Source organism: Oryctolagus cuniculus, chromosome 11 (genome assembly GCF_051225735.1).
Source record: "Oryctolagus cuniculus isolate XC-2025 breed Fujian yellow rabbit chromosome 11, ASM5122573v1, whole genome shotgun sequence".
Lineage (NCBI taxonomy): Eukaryota > Metazoa > Chordata > Mammalia > Lagomorpha > Leporidae > Oryctolagus > Oryctolagus cuniculus.
Window position 1 is genome coordinate 15005001 of NC_142877.1, and position 24725 is coordinate 15029725.

Sequence of the window (24725 nt, forward strand, 5' to 3'; positions counted from 1 at the left end):
TGCTTCTGTGTTCACAGTGCCCAGAGGAGTGCCCAGAACGTTGTAGGCATCTCGTTGTATCAAATGAATGGACCGATGTGCTGGCCCTTTAAGGCAGGAAGAGCATTCCAGGCAGGGGACAGAGCAAGGGCCTGGAGTCAGGGCAGGCCTGTGAGTGTCCTTGGATCCTGTGGAGCCACCAGGGCCTGGGGGAGGCAGTGGAGCAAGGTGGCCCTACCTGAGCAGTTGCGGATATGGGAAGCAGGCGAGGGCCGGGGGGGCAGCTCTCAGAAGTGGTTCTGTTGGGTGCAGGCCCTGCCCCATCCCAGAACCACCAGCCTTATTTTTAATCTTGCTGACGAAAGATAATCTGAATGCAATCAAGAAGCCTGACTTCTCTCTGCCCCTCCCCTTGCCCCAGTTACTGCCCCCACCCCCACTCCACAGGGGCAGAGCTGCCCTGGGGGACCCTCCCCGCAGGCCCCAGGCTGGATGTGGTGAGTGGTCCGAGGGGAAATGGCTGGTGTATTCCCTCCAGGGTCCTGTCTCAGGGCTGCAGACACACAGGGGAGGCTCCTGGGGCCCTGAGCCAGCTGGGAGCGGCCCAAGGCAGAGCTGGACTTTCTGACAGCCCTGCACCTGCTGGCTTCTCGGACTTCAGTGAGCCGCAGCGCACCTGGCTTAGGACGCACAGATTCCTGGGCTCTGCCCCGTTCAGTTCTGCTCCAGCAGACTGGGGTGGGGCCCTGGAATGTGCCTGTCCAAGGAGCCCCCATGTGATGGAGATGCTGGGGTGGGGAGGTGTGTGGACCACACTGGGGGTCACTGGACAGCCAGGGCGCCGCCTGCCCTCGGCCCTGTGAGCACCTGTCGTCCCCTGTGGAGACTGCCTCTGGTGGAGGACCAGGAGAGCCACGGGACTTCATTTTGAGGACGAGAGGAAGCCTTGCAAAGATTTGAAGCCAGAGGTGAGGCTGTGGGAGGCCGGGCTAAGCGCAGTCCCTGTGCCGCCAGCTTGCTCTGTGTGTGTGTGTGTGTGTGTGTGTGTGTGTTTGCGCGCGCGCGCTGCAGGGAGACAGATGGGGGAGGGGTTTTGCAGGAGGACTGGCAGGGGGACTGGGAGATGGGCAGGGTCAAGAGCTCCAAGCAGGGCAGGAGAGACAGGAGCTGGGCAGGGGAGTGTGGGAGAGCACTGGGACCCCTGGCCTGAAGATTGGAGCGCTGGGAGCTGTCTTGGGGTCCAAAAGGCAGGGGTGGGGAAGAGGGGGCTGCCGAGGAGTTCCCTGGGGCCAGGCTGATGAGGGGGCAGAGGAGTGCGCGTGCTTCCTCCAACCCAGCAGTGCGCCCTGCCCTGGGCCCACTTCTGGCTGCCCATACAGGCCTGCAGTTGATCCCCAGAATCTTCTAGAAGTCTGGGTGGAAGCTGCCACTTCAGCCCGAGTCCCACAACGCGGCTCACCGAGGCACTGCAAATGAGCGTCATTCGGCTCACAGCACCAAAAAAGGCATCTTCTTGGCTCAGCGCCGCCCCTCCTCCCCCACCGGGGTGTCAGGTTCCCAGGGAAGCGGCTCTGAAAAGTTGAGGACTTTGTCTCAGGGGCACCCGCGGGTGGGGGGAGGCAGAACTGCACCTGGGATCCACGTGGTCGCCCTCGGTTTTGTTTCCAATGTCACCGCCCTATGCTCTTCCTCCGTGGCTACCCCCACCACCACCACCACCATGTGGGCTGAGCAGGCTCAGGTGCTGCCTCTCACAGTGCCTCCAAGAGGGGAGAAGTATCGTGTCCACTTGACAGATGGAGAAACTGAGGCATGGAGTGAGGAGAGCCAGTGTCCTGGAGTCCCAGTGGGTGAGGACCAGAGGAGGGTGAGGTGAGAAAGGGACACAGCTCAGGAGCCAACCCAGTCCGTCCTTAACAATCTATGATTTGTTCAGCAAGGATTTTTTTTTCTTTTGGCATTTATTTGATTCATAAAAATACTGCAGTAAAATATGATTTATCTTGATTACTGGTTTTTCCTGGCCTCCCTGTAAATTTTGTACCTACGACTAGTGACTGTCCCCAGGCAGAGCCAAGATTGGAATCCAGGGCTGCTGATTCCAAAGCGGGGCCCTGCCTCTTCCCTCTGCTGCCCCCATGCTCGGGCACGAGTTCACGGTCGGGCACAAGTTCACGGCCACGTGTGTGTGTTCCTCCATGCCCTCCTTCACTGGGTAGGCGGCGGTGTGGCCGGGAGGTGCAGTGGAGAGTGCTGGGACCTAGAACTCAGGCAGTTCTGGGTTTGGCATCTCACTTCACACCTCCTGGAGTGGAAGAGGAATCACTGTGGTTAGAACAAAGCCCTGGAGCCGAGAACGCCGTGGTTGGAGGCTTCGCTCCATTGCGGGTTGTGTAACCTGGGGCGGGGTTCTTTCAAACGTTCTTGTTCTGTGTTTTTCTCCATCACACAGCTCCGGGCGGGGGGTGGGGGTGAGTGAATTCGTTTCTGTGAAGTCCTCGGTGTGCTGACTACTATTCTGCAGCCTTGAGCAAGGGTCTCCGAGTCTCAGTTTCCCCATCTGTGAAGTGGAGCCAGGGAAACACCACCTCAGAGGCCTGGCAAGGGTCAGAGGTGGCGGGGCGGGGTGGGGTGGGGGTGCTTGGTCGCCCCTGTCTGGGTGCACTGCTCTGCTGGACATGGAGACACAGGGGTGGGATCACTGTGAGTTGGCCTTGCAGTCACCCAAGGCACCAGATCTGGGCTTGTCTCAGGGCCTTTGCACATGCTCTCCTCACTGCCTGGTAAGATAGAGAGAGAGAGAAAGAGAGAGAGAGAGAGAGATAGGGATAGGTAGAGGTAGAGAGAGAGAGAGAGAGAGATCTTCCATCCACTGGCTCACTCCCTAAATAGCTGCAACAGCCAGGGCTGAGCAAGGCTGAAGCCAGGCACCAGGAGCTTCATCCGGGTCCATCTTCTGCTGCTTTCCCAGGTGCATTAGCAGGGAGCTGGATCAGAAGAGCAGTCGGGACTCAGACTGGCACTCTGATAGAGGATGCTGGCGTGGCGAGGGGCACCTGCTGTGCCCCAGCCCTGGTTCCTAATCCTCTGTACTTAGTTCCATGTTATTCAGGATTTTCTGTTCATTGTCCATTTCCCCCACCTTACAGTAAGGATGAGAGCCAGTGGCCTGGTCCACCAGCGTCTCAGTCACCAGCTCCTGGTGGTGCCTGGCACATGCTCTAGGGTAGCTCAGAACACAGGGTGGGGTTGGGGCTCCAGCCATAACCACTTTGCATCCCCGCCTGGCTGTTCGTAAAGAGGGGGTGTTGTTGCTTAGGTGCCTCCGTCAGTCCAGCTGGAGTGTCTCTGGGACTCCACAGGAGAAGTGTGCGAGCTTTGGTCTGCTCGTGTCGATGGGCGGGCTCTCTGCTGCATGCAGTCGGTCACGGACTTGACCTTCCTTCCGCTGCATTTCTTAACTTGGGTCTGTGGATGGAGTGCAAGGGGCTTTGTGACTCTGGCCAGCGCTTTTAGGCTCGGTTCCCTAGAAACAGAACCGTAGATGGTGATTCCATGCGAGTGATTTATCGAGGAAGCACGCGGCAGAGGGGCGGAGGGAGGGAGGCCCTGGAGGGTTAGGAAGCCGCCAGGCTGTGACCTCGGCTGCAGACCTACTTCAGCCTGGCCCCCAAGAATTGCTCCATGCTGGCCCTCGCACGCTGCATTCCTTTTGGAGCAGGACGTGGCTGGCAGGTGCCCACTGGCTGCTGCTGTGGGCTGCCGCGGGCTGCCTGGGCAGGGCTGGCTGTGTCTTCACTTCTGGAACAAGGTGGCTTCTCTTCACTTCTGGAACAAGGTGGCTTCTGTCGGTTGGCAGTTCTCTGGGAGCCGGGAGCCATTAGCAGGCACCACTGATAGCAGCAAGGGGAAGAGGCATGAACCTAGGGAAGGGATCAGGACAGGGCACTGGGAGCATGCACTAAAGACGGGAGAGACAGCATCCGTAGTCTGCTCAGCCTCTGGCTGGAAGTTCACGTTTCCTTCAGTGATGGAAGTGAGTGGTAAACAATGCCGGTATCGGCAGTGTCTGTGCCTTGTCGCCAGTCGTAATCGCCTCTGTTTTGATGTCACGTTACTGTCATTGCAAGCATCCTTGAAATATCCTTTGAGCTAATCTAAGCCTTAAAATTAAAGTCATTAATGCAGCTCATATGCTGCTGGATGTGTTAATAAAGAACATAAAAATTTGTTCTTTTAAATATTTTGGTAGCAGAGTGGCGCTGTCGCTGCGTCCATTTTCCAAGAAGGGGCGCATGGGGCTCACCAGACTGCCCAAGGGGCCAGTGATGACAGAGATCCAGAGCCCTGTTCTGGGGCCTTCTTCTCTCTGCATTCAGCCAGCAACTGGAGAAACGCAGAGGGCATAGATTTTTTATGGACCAGGCCTGGAATAGCGGTACCCTGCCTTCCCATGATGCATTGGGCAGCGCTCAGACACCTGACACCACTGAAGTGCAAGGGAGCCTGGAACATGTAGTCTGGCATAGCAGTTTTGGCCACAGGCAGGGGCGGGCATTTGGCCTGCCCGTTAAGACAGGTCCCACGCCAGAGTGCCGGGGTTCAACACCCGGCACCGGCTCCTCATTCCATCTTCGTGCTGGGAGGCAGCGACGGTGACTGGAAGCAGCTGGGCTCCTGCCACCCCGTCTGGGAGGCCTGGATTGAGTTCCAGCTCCGGCTTTGGCCTGGCCCAGCTCTGCAGGCATTTGGGGAGGAAGCAGTGAGTAGGAGCTCTGTCTGTCTCTCTCTGCCTTTCAAATAAGTAACCAATTTTTAAAAACCCTCTGGCAGCCTGAGTGAAAGAACGCTCTGTAAACGCTCATGTGGGCTGGGGAGGGCTGACAGCACCCTGATCTCCCCCGTGTTGTCTTCTCAGGACAAGCCACGCCCGGGCCAAAGCCGAGGCAGCGGAACAGGCTGCCCTGGCTGCCAACCAGGAGTCCAACATCGCCCGCAGCTTGGCCCGGGAGCTGGCGCCGGACTTCTACCAGCCAGGTAGGCCCAGCCAGGCACGCGGCAGGCAGCCGCTGGGCGGATCCTTCCCCTCGCTTGGGGGACAGCTGAGATGCTCGGGGTGTCTGCATGAGTGCTGTGGGTTTTGGAAACTCTGGGACACGGCGCGCTTGGTACAGGTGTAGGATGGGTCAAGCGAGGGGCGGGGGAGGCACTTCCCTGCTAGAGGCTGAGCAGCGGGGGTGGGGGCAGCCCAGGCTGCAGTCACGGAAGTGGCTCCTTCCAACCTGTCTCTTTTCTCTGCTCCGAGACGACTGGAGCTGGGCTAGAGGATGAGGAGGCTCTGATGGCTGAGGAGCCAAAGAGCCTTCCCGCCCCTGCTCACGCTTTGTCGAGTGCGCGTTGGGTGCTGCCCAGGTGTCAGGACTAGGAGGGCCTTGGGGGACCTAACCCTAACCCTAACCACAACCCTAACCCTAACTAACCCTACCATAAACCTATCCCTACCCCTAACCTAACCCTAACTCTAACCCTAACTAACCCTATCTAACCCTAAACCTAACCCTAACACCAACCCTAACCCTAACCCTAATTAACCCTAACCCTAACCCCAACCCTAACATAACACTAACTAACCCAAACCCTAACCCTAACCTTACCCCTACCCCTACCCCAACCTAACCCTAACCTAACCGTAACCCTAACTAACCCTAACCCTAACCCTAACCCTAACTAACCCTAACCTAACACTAACCCTAACCTAACCATAACCTAACCCTAACCTAACCTAACCCTAACTAACCCTAACCCTAACCTAACCCTAACCTAAACCTAATGTAACCAAACCCTAACCCTAACCTAACCCTAACCTAACCCTACACCTAACCTAACCGTAACCCTAAGCTAACCTAACCATAACCCTAAATAACCCAAACCCGAACCCTAACCCTAACCTTACCCCTACCCCTAACCCTAACCTAACCCTAAGCTACCCCTAACCTACCCCTAACCTAACCCTAACCCTAACCACAACCCTAACCCTAACCCTAACTAACCCTACCATAAACCTACCCCTATCCCTAACCTAACCCTAAATCTAACCCTAACTAACCCCTATCTAACCCTAAACCTAACCCTAACCCTAACCCTAACTAACCCTAACCCTAAACCCAACCATAACCCTAACATAACCCTAACTAAACCAAACCCGAACCCTAACCCAAGCCTTACCCCTACCCCTAACCGAACCATAACCCTAACTAACCCAAACCCGAACCCTAACCCTAACCTTACCCCTACCCCTACCCCTACCCCAACCCTAACCTAACCCTAACCTAACCCTAAGCTACCCCTAACCTACCCCTACCCCACCCCTAACCTAACCCTAACCCTAAACCCAACCATAACCCTAACATAACCCTAACTAAACCAAACCCGAACCCTAACCCAAGCCTTACCCCTACCCCTAACCTAACCCTAACCTAACCGAACCATAACCCTAACTAACCCAAACCCGAACCCTAACCCTAACCTTACCCCTACCCCTACCCCTAACCTAACCCTAACCTAACCCTAAGCTACCTCTAACCTACCCCACCCCTAACCTAACCCTAACCCTAACCTAGCCCTAACCCTAACCTTACCCCTAACCTCACCCTAACCTCACCCTAACCTAACCCTAACCTAACCTAACCAGAATCTGGAAAGAACAGAGGGTCACAGAGACAGCAGAGCAGGGCCAGAGCACAAGACTGCACATGGGCACGTCCTGCCTCCAGTGCTCACCAGCCGTGAGGCCTGGGCAAGTTCCCCAGGCTCTGCAAGCCCCAGCTTACTGATCTGGAGAATGGGAGGAAGAACGACCCTGCTGTCCCGGGCAGGGGTGAAATGCACGGGTGCTGCGGGCCCAGGCCCCGGGCGGCTCTTGGCCACTGCGGCTGCTGTTGCGCTGTGGTGATGCAACCTCACACAGCGCGATGAGTGGAGCTCAGGGGAAGCTCTCTGCTCACTTAGACAAGGGGGGGGGGGGTGTCAGGGAGGGCTGCTCCCAGGAGAGACCACTGGAGCCGAAGGCCAGATGAGGCCAGTGACGCTCAGACTTGACAGGTGGCCGGGCCCGCCCTGAGCTTCTCACTCAGTAGGTGCAGGGTGGGGCCCGGGAGCGCGCACCCCTCATCGGGATCAGGTGGTGTGGGTGTTGCTCAGCCCCAGGGAGCGCTGGTGGGACAGGATGGGCACTGGAGGCCGCCAGAGCAGGAAGTCCGTGTTCTCCACGCTGAAGGGTGTCAGGTGAGCCGCGTGGTCACTCTCGTGTTTTCTGGACATGACTGAAGCTGCAGCAAAGACTCCCAAGGGATACCCAGAAGCGCGGCTCTGCCTGGGAGATCAGTCACTGCTGGTCACAGCGCTCCCCCTGCTGGTGCCAGGAGGCGCAACAACCAGCCGGAGCCACAGCTGCACCTGCTCGTGCCGCCGGCACGGGGCTCGGCGCTCTGTGCATTCCCGCGTGAATCCTTCCATGGGCGTACATCAAGGAGGCAAGGCTAGGCCCGCTTTCCAGATAAGGAGAGGCGAGTGGCACGCTTAAGAACATCACCCAGGCGGCGTGGCTCTGGCCTTTGCCTGCTGTGAGGTTCACAGTAGGGGCAACCTCGTGGGGCGAAGCCGTGAAGCGACTTAGTATCTAAGGGTGCTTGGGAGCAGTGCCTGGCGCTCCACCAGGGCTGCAAATGAGTGGGGGCGCGCGGCCGGGTGGGATTGGGCGGCTGGCCCACGGGGCTCCCGGGTGCCAGACCAGCCTCGCGCCCTCGCCCCGGGCAGGTCCTGAATACCAGAAGCGCCGGCTGCTGCAGGAGATCCTGGAGCACTCCGAGAGCCTTTTGGAGCCGCCAGACCGGGGAGCCGCGGGCCTCCCGCAGCCGCCCCGCGAGAGCCCGCAGTTGCACGAGCGCGAGACCCCTCGGCCAGAGGGAGGGCCCCCGTCGCCGGCCGGGACGCCCCCGCAGCCCAAGCGGCCCCGGCCCGGCGCGTCCAAGGACGGCCTGCTGGGCCCCGGCGCCTGGAACGGCGAGCCCAGCGGCGGCAGCGGCGGCGAGGGCAGCCGGCCGGCCACCCCGGCGGCGGCGGGCGCGGGCCGCCGCAGCCCCGCGCGCCCGGCCAGTGAGCACATGGCCATTGAGGCGCTGCAGGCACCGCCCGCACCGTCGCGGGAGCCCGAGGTGGCCCTGTACCGGGGCTACCACAGCTACGCCGTGCGCACCGCGCCGCCCGCACCGCCGCCCTTCGAGGACGACCCCCAGCCCGAGGCCGCCGACCCCGACTCCGCGCCCGCGTCCCCCGCCACCGCCCCGGGCCAGGCCCCCGCGCTCGGGAACCCTGAGCCCGCACCCGAGTCGCCGGCCAAGCTGGAGCCCAAGCCCATCGTGCCCAAGGCCAAGGCCCGCAAGACTGAGGCCCGAGGGCTGAGCAAGACCGGGGCCAAGAAGAAGCCCCGGAAGGAGGCAGCGCAGGCAGCCGAGGCGGAAGTGGAGGTCGAAGAGGTGAGCCTGCCGCCAGGGGCCGGGGGGGCCAGGGTGGAGCCAGGCGAACGGGCAGGGTCGGGCAGGGGCCACGTTCAGCTGAGGGTGTCCTTGGCCTGAAGGGGGAGGGTTCTGGGGCCCAGAGGACACCAGAGACCGCCCACTTTGAGTGAGTGCCTTAGCACCTGGGATCCCCTCAGCAAGGCAGTTCTTGCAGCAGGGGCAGCTGGGGGAAGGGCACCCCTGCCAGGTCACGGCAGCATCAGCTACCAGGTATAGCAGGGAGGGCTTCCTGGAGGCGGAGGAAGGGCCCAGCAGCCCTGCTGGCTTACAGGTGGCTGGGAGCCAGGAGCAGCAGCTCTGGGAGACCAGGGGATGCTTCTTCGTAGGAGCTGTGGCCAGGAAGGCTGCAGGCCCACTCCGTCCACTGAGTATTCTTGGGCACTCTCTTGTCGCTCTGTGGACCGTCAAGGACCCGGATCCTTATTTCCCAGAATCCTTCTGGCCCTGACAGGGAGCGTGCCGAGGCTCGGAGTCGCCGGGCACTCAGGCAGCCTCTGTCCCTGTTCCAGGTCCCCAACACCGTCCTCATCTGCATGGTGATCCTGCTGAACATTGGCCTGGCCATCCTCTTCGTGCACCTCCTGACCTGAGCCTCATTCTCCAGGTGCAACGGGGGCGGGGCTCCCTGGGTGGGGCGGGGCTCCCTGGGGGCGGGGCTTCCGGGCAGGGCGGGGCGGGGAACACTGGGTCTGGCTCTGCCAAGGCAGCCACGGGTGGGGCACGAGATTCAGAAATCTACAGCAGGTGACTTGGTAAGTTGCTAATTCTGTGTGGCCCACAGATGATGTTATAAGTACCCAAATAGCCCTTGGCAGACAACGGTCCCCCCAACCCCTGCTGGGTGTCCTGTGACTAATTAGGGCCACCCCAGGAGAAGCAGGGACCCAGAGTGTGGGCGGGACGGACCAGACCCTCCCCAGAACGCACACACACATGCACTTGCACACGCACACACACGCACGCGCACGCACACGCATGCACATGCACCCTCCATTGGTCCCTGCAGAGCACCTGCTCTCTGCCAGGTGAGCACACAGGGCTTCACTCACTCATTCATTCACTCATTCATTCATTCAGTTGGCCCACATTTTCCAAGCAGGTGCTCTGTTGGGATCTAGGGGTACAGCTGGCACTCAACTCCTGCCCTAAGATACGGAGTGAACGCCAGGAGGGCTGACCTACAGCTCACGATGGAAAAGTCCTGCTGTTCCAACCCCACGCTGAGCAGTTCTGGATGCTGGGACCCTCCTCCCTTCCCTCCTCTCTCTCCCACCCCTGTCTTCAGTCCCTCTGCCTCCCCAGCCCTCACCCCCCACACTTGGTGCCATGCCAGTGTCCCCACGACTGAAGCTGGGGGCCAGGGTAAGGCTCTGTGACAAGGGCTGGAGGAGAGTGGGCCCCGCTGGTCTCTGGGTCAAGTGTGCATGTGACAAGTGAAACTTTTGTCTTGCGGGGCCAGCCTTGGCAGCCCTGTCCTGTGCTTGCTTATGCACATGGAGTTTCTGCCTCTTGCCCTGCCCCCACCACACTCCATTCTTTGACCCTAGCTTAGGGTCCCGCTCAGGGACCATACCAGCCTCATAGGCACAGCTCTGGGGGTGAATGCTGAGCTCTGTGGGTTCCCCTGCTTCCTACAGGACCTGGGAGCCCATGCTGCAGGCGCTGATGGCTTCAGTGACCTTAAGAATGAAAAAGAGTGACGCAGACTGGGGGAGGGGTGGGGAGAGTGTACAAGCAAGGGAACAGCAGGTGCACGTGAGCAGAGGCGGGCATCCTGGGGCTAGGAGCGTTCTCCGGAACTTGGTTCTCATCCTGTGGAGCTTCAGTGTCCAAGGGCGAGGCTGCGGGGTGGCGGTGGGGATGGAGGGAAGGGGGGATGGGGGTGGAGGGCAGGGGAGATGGGGGTGGAGGGCAGGGAGATGGGGGTGGAGGGCAGGGGAGATGGGGGTGGAGGGCAGGGGGATGGGGGTGGAGGGCAGGGAGATGGGGGTGGAGGGCAGGGGAGATGGGTGGAGGGCAGGGAGATGGGTGGAGGGCAGGGAGATGGGGGTGGAGGGCAGGGGAGATGGGGGTGGAGGGCAGGGGAGATGGGGGTGGAGGGCAGGGAGATGGGGGTGGAGGGCAGGGGAGATGGGGGTGGAGGGCAGGGGGATGGGGGTGGAGGGCAGGGGAGATGGGTGGAGGGCAGGGAGATGGGGGTGGAGGGCAGGGGGATGGGGGTGGAGGGCAGGGAGATGGGGGTGGAGGGCAGGGGGATGGGGGTGGAGGGCAGGGGGATGGGTGGAGGGCAGGGGGATGGGGGTGGAGGGCAGGGAGATGGGTGGAGGGCAGGGGGATGGGGTGGAGGGCAGGGGGATGGGTGGAGGGCAGGGGGATGGGGGTGGAGGGCAGGGAGATGGGTGGAGGGCAGGGGGATGGGGTGGAGGGCAGGGGGATGGGGGTGGAGGGCAGGGGAGATGGGGGTGGAGGGCAGGGGGATGGGTGGAGGGCAGGGGAGATGAGTGGAGGGCAGGGGAGATGGGGGTGGAGGGCAGGGGAGATGGGTGGAGGGCAGGGGGATGGGTGGAGGGCAGGGGAGATGGGGGTGGAGGGCAGGGGGATGGGGGTGGAGGGCAGGGGAGATGGGGGTGGAGGGCAGGGGAGATAGGTGTAGGGCAGGGAGATGGGGGTGTAGGGCAGGGGAGATGAGGGTGGAGGGCAGGGAGATGGGGGTGGAGGGCAGGGGGATGGGGGTGGAGGGCAGGGGAGATGGGTGGAGGACAGGGAGATGGGAGTGGAGGGCAGGGGAGATGAGGGTGGAGGGCAGGGGGATGGGTGGAGGGCAGGGAGATGGGATTTTGCTCTGGAGAGCAAGCCTGAGGCGTTGGCAGCACCCCGCCCCGGACGCCCCGGCTCCCTTAGCCTCACCCTGCCGCTGTCTTTGCAGAGCCGGGAGTCCCTGCTGAGGATGCCAGGACCCATCTTTGTGCAGTGCCAAGCAGGTGGCCGCGGAGGACTGGACTCGACCTGGAGCCCCGGGCCAGCTCAGTGCCGCACACGAACGTTTAAGGAGGTCTCCCGTGGCACCCCTGCTTGGTGGCGGTGTCCCGAAGAATAGAATGTGCTAGACCCTCCAGGAGTGCTCTGCCCAGGGCAAGGGGGGCCTGAGAGTCCTGGCCAGCCCCTGCCCCCCCTCACCTCCCCCAGGTCACCCGTCCCTGGGCTTTTCTGCTTTTCCGGACAAATCACCCAACCAGGATGTTCACGCTGAATCTCCCCCTTCCTGTACCCTGCCCCCACTTTAACTGACTTCCCTGAATGGAGGGCTGAGAGTTCCCGGGAAAGCTGGGGTGTAGAGGGGCTGACCAGGGAGACCGTGGCCCAGCACACAGTCTGCCCCTCGCTCACAGATGTCCCGGATGAGAGTGGAGGAAGCCGACAGGCTCAGCCTGACCATCCCTGGGCGCAGCGCTCTGTCTCCTCCCCCTCTGCACCAGAAGAGGCAATGGGAGCCCTTGGCTGGGAGGCTGGTGCCCTGGGGAGGGTGGGGGGTGGCGCCGGGGGAGGGGCGTGGGGAGAGGGGAGAGGTTAAGGCACAGTGGTGGTGGTCCCTGGTTTTGTGTGTCTGAGCCTGAGCCTGCCCCTGAGGGCTCCAGTGCACTTGGGGCCACCGTGCAAGAGCCCTGGGGAGCCAGAGCTCCTGGGGTGCCTGGGTCAGACTGTCAGGTGCTCCTGCGGGCTGTGTCCGACTGGGCTCCAGCCGGGGGTCATCCTGCAATCCTGAGCCCCTTCGGTTTGCTTGGCAGAGGATGATCCTTGCATGTTTGGCCTCACGCTGGGTCTCTGGGCCCTCCTGCTTGCTGGGGTGGGGGTGGGGGGCTGAGGCCCCGGAGGACGGAGGGAAAGGGCTTCCAGGCTGCTTCCGTGCCAGGGGGTGCCGGCGTCCGGGAGGAGCTGGAGGGAGCTGCGGCTGTGCGGCCTGGCTTTCTCCCGACCTCTGGGGCTGCGGCGCGGTGGCTGGGCCTCCCCCAGGCCAGCTCTGGGGCCTGGACGTTTGCTGCCGAGGGGCCGGCCTGCCCATTCCCCACTCAGCACCCAGAGGCCTCCCCCCTGCCAGTTTCACACTTGCTGTTCACAGCCCTGCAGTGGGCCCGCGGCTCGGCTCGGAGGGACTCCCGGACTGCATTTCAGCCAAGAGGAGCCGGCGGATCCCCCGCCCCCCAACGTGGCGGCCAGCCCAGCCTGCTCTGCCCCTGTGTGTGGGCTGCTCTGGACTCCCAGGGGGTGGGGGGGCTGGGGGCACTGCCTGGGACACAGCCCCCAGGCCCGGCCCCGAGGTACTTACTCTGGTCTGCTCTGTCTGGTCCCGTGCTGGGGACAGGCCTTTGGCTGCCGGAGCTCCCGGGCTGCTTTGGGGCTGGCGCTGGGTGAAGTTCAGGACGCTGCAGTCTGACGATAATAAACCCGCATCTGCTCACGGGCTCTGGCCGGGCTGCAGTGCCTGTCTGTGGGCCCAGGACAGGGGTCAGGCGGAGGGAGGGCAGCCGAGGGGCTGGAGAACCCTGCATCCTGCCGGCCCGTGCTCTCCGAAGATCCCATACCCTGCTTGAGGGCAGCTGTGGGGCTTCCAGAAGTTTATCTACCATTTACAGTAAAAGCAAGAGCCTGCCCTTTGAGGCGGAGCCCTCTACCCCACCCTGCCCCGGGGGCTGCCGTCGTGGCCCAGCCACGGTCTACACTTCCCTGAGCCTCAGTGTCCTCATCTGTAAAGTGGGGATACTCACGGCACCTGCCTCTGGGGGTGGGGGTGCAGGGAGGACTCGCTCCCTGCCGAAGCACACAGAGTGGCCAGCCGTAGAAAGCAGGGCTGCGGGTGGTCCTGGCACCAGTTTCACAGAATGTCCTGGTCGGCAGGGACCCAGATGCTGTCCCCACCTCTCAGGCTCAGAGGAGCAGAGACTTCCCAAGGCCACACACACAGTGAGTGGGGGGCAGGAGAGCTGTTCTCTTGATGGTGCCCATTAAGGTCCTCCCAAAGCCATGGTCCCCGGGAGAGGGTGGGGAGGGCGCAGTGCAGGTGCACCCAGGAGTGATTGGCTGACAGGAGCCCTGACTCTGCCCCCAGCGATGCCACTGACTTGCTGTGTCCCCTGGGCGCCCACCTTCCCTCTGTGCCTCCGTTCCTCTCTCTCCCAGGAGGCTGTAAACCTGGTCCCATGGCCTCCTGCCCCAGCCAGAGTTGTGAGAGTCAAATGAGGTCTGCACAGCCCTGGGATGATCCAGGGAGCCTGAGGAGGGAGGGGTGGCAAGAGTTGGGGGGTGAGACAGGAATTGTGGTATGCGGAGATTTGATAAAACTTGCAGTAGGGGAGGGGGAGGCCGCCAGCCTGGTCAGCTGGTGAGCAGAGGGTGTGTGTGTGTGTGTGTGTGTGTGTGTGTGTGTGTGTTGAGTGGGAGCACAGGATGCCTGCATTAGAATCCCCCTCTCCAGCCCCAGGACTGGACAATCAGGTAAGGTTGGCTGGAGTCTGGCGCCCCCTGGTGGCTCGGGCCCGGGACACACGCCGGCTTTGCCTTCATTCCTTATTGGTGCTCAGCAGCTCTGGGGAGCGAGCGCGACCTGTTCCCTGTCACATCGTGGATGCATTGAAGGTGTTCTGTACGGAGCTTGGGTGGAGTTCCGGGCTCCTGGCTTCTGCCTAGCCAAGCCTCAACCACTGAGGCCGTATGGGGTGTGGACTCGTAGATAGGCGATCTGTTTTTCAAATAACCACCCAAGTAAGTTTAATAATAATAATCACATTGATACAAATGTATAGAATTATTTAATTCTTACAGCAAGGAGCATAACCTACATATATCAACAGTAAGTGTATCTGAAAACCTGTGAGTAGAGAATGGTTACAGTATGGGAAATTTATATAAAAGTTTAAAACATGCACAGAAATATGTTAATTATGGCTGTTTACATACTTGCAGGTTATAGCTAATGTATAAATAGTTTTTCTTTATTTGAAACAGACACAGAGCTCTCGTCTGCTGCCTCACTTCACTCCCCATGCGCCCACCATGGCTGGGGCCAGCCCGGGAACTCAACCCAGGCTTTCCCGTGGGTGGCAGAGGCATGTGACTCACAAGAGCCATCACTGCTTCCTCCCGGGGGCTGCGTGGCAGGAAGCTGGAGTCAGGCCCCGGGGCCGGGAACGGGAGCTAAGCTAAGTGCCGAGGCACTTCAAATATTTCAGAATATTTCACAAAAAGATCGAATTTGACCCACAATTTTGCTTAAACACAGATTAAGCATCCCCAAGTCAAAAATGTGAAATCCAAAAATGCCCCCAAACCTGCAGCATTTTGAGTCCCACCCATGGTGCTACGGTGGAAAATGCCACGCCATGGAACTTTGCTCCACGCGTGGAACGATTTGCCACGTGGTGTAAGATCAGCTGCGGGCTGTGTGCATAAGAGGTCTGGGAAGCACAAACGAATTCCGTGTTTAGACACGGGTCCCTTTGCCAAGGCGTCTCATTATGTGTGCGCACGTATTCCCAAACATGACAAACATCGGGAATAAAAAACACTTCCGATCTCAAGCACACAGACTAAGGGACCCGATCCTGGATGAAAAAGTCAGCCCTCGAAGGGCTTAGGTTGTGGGAAGAGGAGAAGCCCTTGGCAGCCCTGCCTGTGTGTGCTGGTGCCCGATGGCCATGGCCACCAAGCAGGGTTGGGGCATACATTAGAAGAAGGAGCCTCTCCCTCCAGTCATTTCTTTTAAAATTAGTGTTCCCTGAGAGCCGCAGAGACAGACACACACACACACAGGAGCTCCCAGTGGCTGGCTGAATCCCAAAATGCCCATAAAGACGGGGGTGCTAGGCAGGTCCAAAGCTGGGAGCCGGGACCTCAGTCGTGTTTTCCCAGCCAACACCTGCTGTCTCCCAGGAGCCCCAGCAGCAGGAAGCTGGGATCAGCAGCCAGAGCTGGGACAGGAACCCAGGCCCTGCAATACCAGGCCTGGGTGTTCCAACAGCCGACAAGTGCCTGCTCCTGCAGTCTTGTCTTAAACCATCGAGTCACTGCCCAGCCTGGCTGGCCAGAGGCAGCCCTGGGGAAAGGTAGGGCCCAGGAGGGACCGTCCCTCCAGGTATGTGGAGGGACGAGAGTCACGGCCTGAGTCAAGGGTAGGAGAGGGAGAGGGTGTGGAGGCCCCGGCACTGGGGCATAGATAGTAGCAGCCAATGTACTAACAGCAGTCTCAGCGATAGAGTATTTTTGTCACATCATACACCATAAAAGGAACACAGGACACGTATGCATGACTCTGGAGATGAAGCTCAAAAAATGAGTTTGAGAAAAATAAACCGTATGCAAAGGATGCCAGGAGGAGAGTCTGTTTATATAAAGTTACAGAGTGGGCACACTCAGCTTACAGTGATAAAAGTCAGGGTTGTGGTTGCCAGGGGTGGTGGTGGGGAGAGGGGTGGAGCTATCGATGAAGAAGGGGCTCGGGGTTTTCAGGGGCGATGCCTCTGCACCGTCTGGATCTGGGTAGTGTGGCAGAGAGGGCCTTGTGAAAATTCACCAATTAGAAACAAATGAAACACACACAAAGCCATCTTGCTGTTTTAACACTTTACTTATTTGAAAGAGAGAGAGAGAATCTGCTGCTCCACTCCCCAAATGCCTGCAACAGCCAAGGACTGGGCCAGGCTGAAGCCAGGGGCATGGAATTCCATCCATGTCTCCCTCGTGGGTGGCAGGGACCCAAGGACCAGGGCCATCACCTGCTGCCTCCCAGGGTGCACCTTGGCAGGAAGCTGGAATCAGAAGAATCTGGATTTGAACCCAGGCACCCTGATATGGGATGCGGGCTTCCCGAGCAAGGTCCTAACTGCTGTGCCAAACGCCCGCCCTTGTCCTTTCATACAAACGTCCACGGCTTGCACAAGGTGCAAGAAGCCAGGCAGACCTTGAGCTGCCAAAGCGAGCTCAGCAGCACACACGTGGGCCTCTGGCTGCAGTATGCTCACACGCCCCCTGACAGCAGTGTCAAGGCCAGAGTGAGGGGAACCTGCTGTGCCCAGCGTGTGGCATGGCGGGGCTGCCAGCATGCCCCCTGGGATCAGGAGGGAGCCCGAGATCCTGCCTCTGCCACTCATAAGTTAGTCCATGCCTGCCAGGGTCCCCTTAGATATTTCTGCAGTGCCCAACCTGGACACCTGGACACTCATGTCTTACCTGTTTGAATCCAAAACCCACCCAGGGCAAACCGTGAGCTTCAGGCCATTTTTTCTGCATTTCTCGGCTGGTGTTGGTTGGGCTGTGTTGTGGTTTGAATCCTCCAGCTCAGATCCACAACAAATGAGCCACCAGAGGTCCTGGATCTGGACCGGGGCTCACTCATAAACTACAGCTACAGGTCCAGGTCCCATGATCTCAGGGGGGCGGGGCCTACAAGTCTCAAGCCCAGTGTGAGGTGTCCCAAAGAGGTGGGCTGCCCCTGAAGGCCGTCAGGGAGCGGGCCGGTGCCCCCACGGTTCCACAGGCTCCTCTCGTGGAGTCAGCCTGGCCTGATGATTTGTTTACCCCGTGGTTTTCAATCCTGGGTCAGTCTTCCTCCCAGGGGACACTAGCACTGTCCAGAGACGCTTTGTCTCATCGTGTCCTGGTGGGGGTGGCACCTGTGCTGCTGACACCCAGGAGGTGGAGGCCAGGGTTTGGCTAAACATCTGGCATGGGGTTGGCATCGTGGGCTAATGGGGGGAGCTGCCGTTTGCACCACTGGCACCCCGTATCAGAGCACTGGTTCAAACTCTGGCTGCTCCGCTTCTCATCCAGCTCCCTGCTGCACCGGGAAGGCAGCAGAAGGTGGGCCAAGGGCTTGGGCTCCTGCACCCACGTGGGAGACCCGGATGTAGTTCCTGGCTCCTGGCTTAGGTCATGTGGGGAGTGAACCAGAGGATGGACAATCTCTCTCCCTTCCTCTTTCTCTCTGTTGCTCTGCCTTTCAAATACATACACACACCCACACACACACCATCCATACACACATATGCACATGTACAGATACATACACACATGTATATACACACATATACATACACATACACAAATATACATAAACATGCATCTATATACACACCACACACACATATATACATCATACATACACACATATGTACACATCAATCTTTTCAAGACAAATCGTCCTGACGTGCTCAGAGCCATATCCTCCCTCGCTCCCCCGCCCCTGCCCAGGCAAGCCCCTTCATGCGTTCAGAGCCCCTGGGCTGAGCAGCCCCGCTGTGAGCAGGGGACGGTGGCAGTGACACTGGGTGCCCAGGTGCCATGCGTGCCCGTCCCCAGGCTGCCACAGGAGCGCGTTCTCACCCAGCTGCGGAGGCTGGGAGGCTGCCTCTGAGCTGTGACAGGATGGGCTCCTTCCGGAAGCTCCGAGGACCGTCCTGTCCCTGCCTCTGTCCTGGGTGCTGGCGACACCTGGCGGTGTGAGCACAGATTCCCTCCCCGTCCCCTCTGTCCCCTGCGCACCCTCTGGCCTTCTCTGCAGGACACTTGGCATGGAGTTAGGCTCTGCGCTCACCCTGGTGCCCTTGCCTCAAGACGTTCCATCTGCAAAGACCCTGTTTTCAAGTCGGGTCATGTTCTGAGGTTCTGGACGGACACGAACTCGGAGGGGACGCCACGCAGGCCACCACATGCAGGAAGCCCTGTATCCTCCCCACCAGGATGCTATGAGCACGCCCCAGCTCACCCCCTGGACAGCCCACCAGGGCTGCCCATCCACCCCCGGGTGTCTCAGCCATCCCAGCTGAGCCTGGATACAGAAGCCGTCCTGTATGTGCCGGCTCAGCCGCCCTTGTCTGTCCCTAAGCGTGTGTTGCAGGAGACCCACCTAGCAGCCCACGCAGTCGCAACAATTGTAAGCTGTCAGCTTTGAGGCACAGAAGGGCCCTGCGATGGACCCGTGACACTGGCCAGGCTGGTGACGGTCTTGGCCACCCTCTGGCGGGCCCAGTCACTTCCTCTCTCAGATCCGTGGTGCAGCTGAACCCAGAACTCCGAGGCACCGGCCTTCTCCCTGCTACCACCCCAGTCGTGGCAGCCTTAGGGCCCCGGTCGTCCCAGGGGCGCCTTGCTGCGCATTTCCCCTCGCAGCCTGCAGGGGGAGCCAGAGCAGAAGTCCTCAGCCTCCCTCCTGGGGTCCCTAGTGTGGCTTTTCAGATGAGTAGCTCCAAGTAGCTGGCCAGGCGGTGCACCTACTTTGGGAGACACTCTGGTGCCGCTTCCTGAAGTGAAACATATTCTACCGTGCGATCCAGGCTCTCCACTCCCACGTCCCTACCCAGAATACATGAAAGCATATGTCCAGAAAAGCTGTGCGGGAATGTTTGTGCAGCTTGCAGTGTCATTGCCAAAAGCCAGCCACACCACCTCCGACTCTCAGAGGACAAAAATGGAAAACACAAAAAAAACAAACAAAGAGCCACGCCCAGCTGTGCTCTCCCCCGGCCTCGCGGGTCATCAGGCCGCGCCAGCTGCCTTTGCACGCCTCGCTGCTCAGGGAATGCAGCCGTCACGTGAGCGGCACGTTCAGAACACGGCTATTATAGGAAATTCTAGAAAAAGCAAAAGCCAGCTCTAGTGACACGGATCAGAGCAGGGCGGGCTTGGGGCGGCGGGGGCGGGACTGTGAGGAAACTTTGGGAGTGAAGGGCTGGTGACCACCCATGCATATGCCCAACCTCTTCCATCTGTCCACCGAAAGCTTGGGAATTTTAAGTTAAACTTCAATTAAATGCTTAAAAGTGTTTTAAAAAAACTTTTAAATAAAATTTAAGATATTTTAATTATTGATTTAATATTCCTAGTTTCATGTTTCAAATTTTCATTTGTTTGAAAGGCAGATGGGGCCGGAGCTGTGCCATAGAGGGTAAAGCCGCTGCCTGCAAAGCCAGCATCCCGTATGGGCTCCGGTTCAAGTCCCGGCTGCTCCATTTCCGATCCAGCTCCTTGCTGAAGCACTGGGAAAGCAGCAGAGGATGGCCCAAGTGCTTGGGCCCCTGCACCCACATGGGAGACCCGGAGGAAGCTCCTGGCTTCAGCCCAGCCCAGCCCAGCCTCAGCTATTACAGCCGTTTGGGGAGTGAGCCGTCTAGTGGAAGATCTCTCTCTCTTTCTGTGTCTCTCCCTTTGTCTCTGTAACTCTGCCTTACAAATGAACAGAACAAATCTTTAACAGAAAAGAAAGAAATAGAGAGAGGAGAGGAGAGGAGAGAGAGAGAGAAAGAGAGGAGAGAGAGAGAGGAGAGAGAGAGAGAGAAAGAGAGGAGAGAGAGAGGAGAGAGGAGAAAGGAGAGAGAGAGAGGAGAGAGAGGGGAGAGGAGAGGAGAGAGGAGAAAGGAGAGAGAGAGGGGAGAGGAGAGGAGAGAGGAGAGAGAGAGAGAAAGAGAGGAGAAAAAGAGAGGAGAGAAAGAGGAGAGAGAGAGAAAGGAGAGAAAGAGAGGAGAGAGGAGAGAGAGAGGAGAGAGAGAGAGAGGAGAGAGAGAGGAGAGAGGGGGGGGAGAGAGAGAGGGAGAGAGAGAGGAGAGAGAGAGAGAGAGAGAGAGAGAGAGAGAGAGAGAGAAGAGAGAGAGAGAGAGGCTGAGAGGAAGAGCTTCCGTCCGCTGGTTCACTCCCCAAACGCCTGCAATGTTCAGTGCTGGCCGCTGGGACATTAGAGGGCCACAGCTCAGCCCAGGTCTCCACCCGCGTGGTAGGGACCCAGGCTCCTGAGCCAGCCCCCCTGCCTCCCAGGGCGCCCGCGAGCAGGAAGCTGGAATTGGCAGTGGGGCTGGGACTCCGACCCAGGCCCCTGGTAAGGAATGCAGGTCTCCTAGGCGGCCTCTTAGCTGCTGCCCCGAACTCCCCACCCCTTAGGATGGTTCACAAAGCACAGAGGAGCCGCCGAGGAAGGCGCCTGTCCACCTGCCAGTGCGTGAACGCCCTGGGTCTCAGCGACCCCCACAGCTGCTCGGTGGGGAGCAGGCCCCGAGTCGGGGGTGAAGAGAGCGCCCATCACTGGGCAAGCCCTGGCGGGTGCCAGACTGCCTCGTCCCCACCCCCACCTCCACCCCTGCCCCAACCCGCTCCGCGACCCGCCAGCTCTGACCCGCGCGGGCGGCTAGCCCCTCCGTGCCTCCAAAGCCCCTTTCCCAAGGACGTACGCACGCCACTGTTGCGTTCTCGACTCTGGGGGCCCCGCGGAGGCCCCTCGCCCGAGGTTTCCAGACCCTCAGTGCTTGGGTTATCGGCGGGGCTGGCGTAGGGGAGGCTGCTCCGGGGGCAGCTGGAGGGCAGGTCTGGCCGGAGCTCCTCTCTGGGGGTGGCTGTGCCGGCCTGCAGGTGGGCGCAGTGCAGCAATGAACAACGCAGGGTGTCCCCCCCGCCCCCCGGGAGGGAAGCAGCTGGGAAACTCACGCTCACCCGGGAGCCTGGGATGGAGTTCCTTGCAGAGACTTTGAGTTTGAATGAGGGTTCTGGAGAGAGCAGTGCCCAGCCCCGGGGACTCTTGTGCCTCGATGGAATTCTGAGCGTCCACCCGGGGGTAACCCCTTCTCACCACCCAATCAAATAAATCCTGACACGCGGGGTCCCGCCTGTCTCACCTGCTCACAGCGGGAGGGATGTTGGCCACGCAAGGCCCAGGACGCTCTGAATTCTGGGATCCTGCTGGCTTCTCGCTAGAGCCATCCTGGGCTCATAGCCCGCACCTCCTAAATGCTAACTGCATGCGGCATGATACTATACTGTCTCATTAAATTGTCAGAGCCGCCCCGCGGCGGGTAGAACATGGAGACTAAGTGTGCAAGTGAACAACGTGTGTCACCTGCAGATAGCAGAACTGCATTCAAGGCGCCGCGGCTCAATAGGCTAATCCTCCGCCTGCGGCGCCGGCACCCCGGGTTCTAGTCCCGGTCACTCCTCTGCCAGTCCAGCTCTCTGCTGTGGCCCGGGAAGGCAGTGGAGGATGGCCCAAGTGTTTGGGCCCTGCACCCGCATGGGAGACCAGGAGAAGCACCTGGCTCCTGGCTTCGGATCAGTGTGGTGCGCCGGCCACAGTGGCCACTGGGAGGGGGTGAACCAACGGAAAAGGAAGACCTTTCTCTCTGTCTCTCTCTCACTGTCCACTCTGCCTATCAAAAAAACAAAACAAAACAAAACAAAACCAAACCAAACCTCTGGAACTCCCAACCCTGCTCCTAACCATTCTTATGGCTGCTACATATGCAGTTCTTGATGATGACCACCAGGAGGAGCCACCACCCCACACGAGAGTGAGCTCATCAATTTGCGCTACAAGAAAGATTGTTTAAAAATAATCACCATGGCTACTCTCTCATTTACCACAATAGTAGTAGTAGTAGTAGTAATGATAATAGCTGCTGTTAACGGAGTGCCAGCTCCATCTCGACCCGGGCTCACTGCTTAGCCTGATTACCAACATCTCTCACAGCGGCTCTAGATTGGAGACACAATTGTTTTACAGATGAGAAGCAAAGATTCAACATCAGGCCTGTGTGACTGTCGCAGAGCCCATGCCATTCACCATGTCTTCCCCGGAAACCACAGACTAGATGGTCTGGGGTGCATTTCACTGGAAAACCTGGCAATTTTGGCAAACTTAGGTGTGTGTTTGGTTTTTGTTTGGGGCTAGCATGGTGGTTTTTTTTTTTTTTTTAAGATTTATTTTATTTGAAAGGTAGAGCTACAGAGAGAGTGAGAGAGCGAGAGAGAGAGAGAGAGAGAGAGCAAGAGAGAGAGAGAGAGAGATCTTCCATCAATCAGTTAACTCCTTTATGGCTGCAAGGGCCAGGATTAGGCCAGGCCAAAGCCAGGAGCCAGGAGCTTCATCTGGGTCTCCCACATGGGTGCAGGGGCCCAAGCACTTGGGCCATCTTCTGCTGCTTTTCCAGGTGCATTAGCAGGGAGCTGGACTGGCAGAGGAACAGCTGGGGCTGGAACCGGCACCCATACGGGATGCTGGTGCTTTGAGCAGCTTCACTCACTGTGCCGCAATGCCAGACCCTGGCACGGTGTTTATTATCCATCAACTTTAAATGCCTGTAGGCAGAGCGGTCATGTTCTGCTTAGCCACAGTCCCCACCACGCCCTCCTGCCCCTTCCTTTGTGTGCAGCAGGATCATCTGGGGACCTTGGCCATGGCCCCAGCGGCTCCTGCTAAGGCTACACTGGTGTATGGGGACATCTGCAGAAGGCACTTGGTACCGGGATGGGTGAGGGGTGCCGGATCTGGGGCCAGCTCTGTAGACAGTGGGGACAGGACATGCTCCAGGGGCTGGCAATGACACAGGGCCTTGAGGGGTGGCGGGCCAGGTGCACACTGATCCTGCAGGGTTGAGGCTGTCACTCCCACAGGAGTCCCTGGCCTGTGACAAGACCACAGGGGAGCAGGCCTGGCACCTGGCAGGAGCGCACCTGGCAGAGACCTCAGGGCTGGAGTGTGGAGTGGTGCTGGGCTCTCAGGGCCAGCGTCGCTGCAGGATGGACTGGGAAGATCCAGGGGACGCTGCTTCCCGGATCTGAGGAAGCCCTGGCGTGAGGCTTGGGTGGGTGTCTGAGCTTTCTGTTCTATGATTAAAATACTTGAGGAAAACTAGGTGCAAAGGAACGAGGTTTGCTTCAGCTCATGGCCAAAGCGGATGGCGCCATTCGTCTGGCCTCTGACAGCAGCAGGTGGAAGGCGCATCATGTGGTGAGCCAGGAAGTGCAGACAGAGCACACTGGGCCCAGCACAGCTTCCTAAGCAAGCCCTGGAGGGGGTGCACCCCAGCGACCTACAGACCCCTCTCTGGGCTGATTGATTTCATTGATTTCAAATGCAGAAGGATAAAGAGAGAGAGAGGGAGCTATCACCACTGGCTCACTCCCCATTGGCCACCGCATCCAGGGCTGGGCCAGGCCAAAGCCAGGAGCCAGGAGCTTCTTCCAGGTCTCCCACTTGGGTGCAGGGGCCCAAGCACGTGGCCCATCTTCCGCTGCTTTCCCAGGTGCGTTAGTACAGAGCTGGATCAGAAGTGGAGCAGCCAAGACTGGAACCAATGCTCTGTTATGACGTGCTGGGATCACAAGTGGTGGCTTCTCCCGCTGCACCACCACGCCTGCCCCTCTGGAGTCTTAGGAGGGCACAGAACCCCACAGTGGATCAAGTCTTCATCGCTACTCCGTTCATCATTAGCACGAGACTTCGTGGTATAAACAGGAGCACAAGATGGGGAGTGGCCAGGGGCTGAGGGCCTTGCACCTGCAGGTAGGACTGGAGGCAGTGACCTAGTGTGCAACGTCATTGTGGGGCTCCAGGTCCACTTCCCAGACTCAGACAGAGGCCCAGATAGGGTCCTGGCTTACAGCTATGACTCATTATTCAGTCACTTAGTGAGTGAGTACGCACAGAAGGGGCGGAAGGCACCAGAGCAGGGCGCCGTGGGCCAGGGGGACGCTGCAGCCGGAGACCTGCGTCGGGCCCACCCCGTGGGGCGCCAGAGTGTGAATGGCATCAATCAGGGGGCTTCTCCATCATAGGTCACCATTGTGTGGTGACCAGGGGCAATGACTAGACCATGGGCAGCTGTAAATCAGGAGGGCAACACTCAGGGCCAGTAGCAGAGACCTGGGTGGGTTACAGAACCCACCATGCCCACTGCTGTCTGTGGCTCCCACACTCACTGTTAAGGTCCTTGCCCCCAGTGTGATGATTTTGGGGATGGGGCCGCGGGGAGATGGTAAGGCCGTGAGGGTGGAGGCCTCATGACTTGGTTCTGTGCCCTCGTAAGACTCCGGAGGGGCAGGCGTGGTGGTGCAGCGGGAGAAGCCACCACTTGTGATCCCAGGACGTCATAACAGAGCATTGGTTCCAGTCTTGGCTGCTCCACTTCTGATCCAGCTCCGTACTAACGCACCTGGGAAAGCAGCGGAAGATGGGCCACGTGCTTGGGCCCCTGCACCCACGTGGGAGATCCAGAAGAAGCTCCTGGCTCCTGGCTCCTGGCTTCGGCCTGGCCCAGTCCTGGATGCGGTGGCCAATGGGGAGTGAGCCAGTGGTGATAGCTCCCTCTCTCTCTCTTTATCCTTCTGTGTTTGAAATCAATGAAATCAATCAGTCTTTAAAAG

General features: G+C 59.4%; 1 protein-coding gene across 1 annotated transcript in view; it reads left to right on the forward strand.

Annotated features, from left to right (window-relative positions):
* The window catches only part of JPH2 (junctophilin 2), a 75003-nt gene extending 63392 nt beyond the window's left edge, over window positions 1-11611 (forward strand). Inside the window, exons 3-6 of the mRNA NM_001081998.1 lie at window positions 4898-5016; window positions 7795-8513; window positions 9065-9159; window positions 11482-11611. Coding sequence (NP_001075467.1) covers window positions 4898-5016; window positions 7795-8513; window positions 9065-9145 — 919 coding nt within the window. The 3' untranslated portion in view covers window positions 9146-9159; window positions 11482-11611. The remainder of the gene's footprint in view (window positions 1-4897; window positions 5017-7794; window positions 8514-9064; window positions 9160-11481) is intronic.
* Window positions 11612-24725: the final 13114 nt, after the last annotated feature.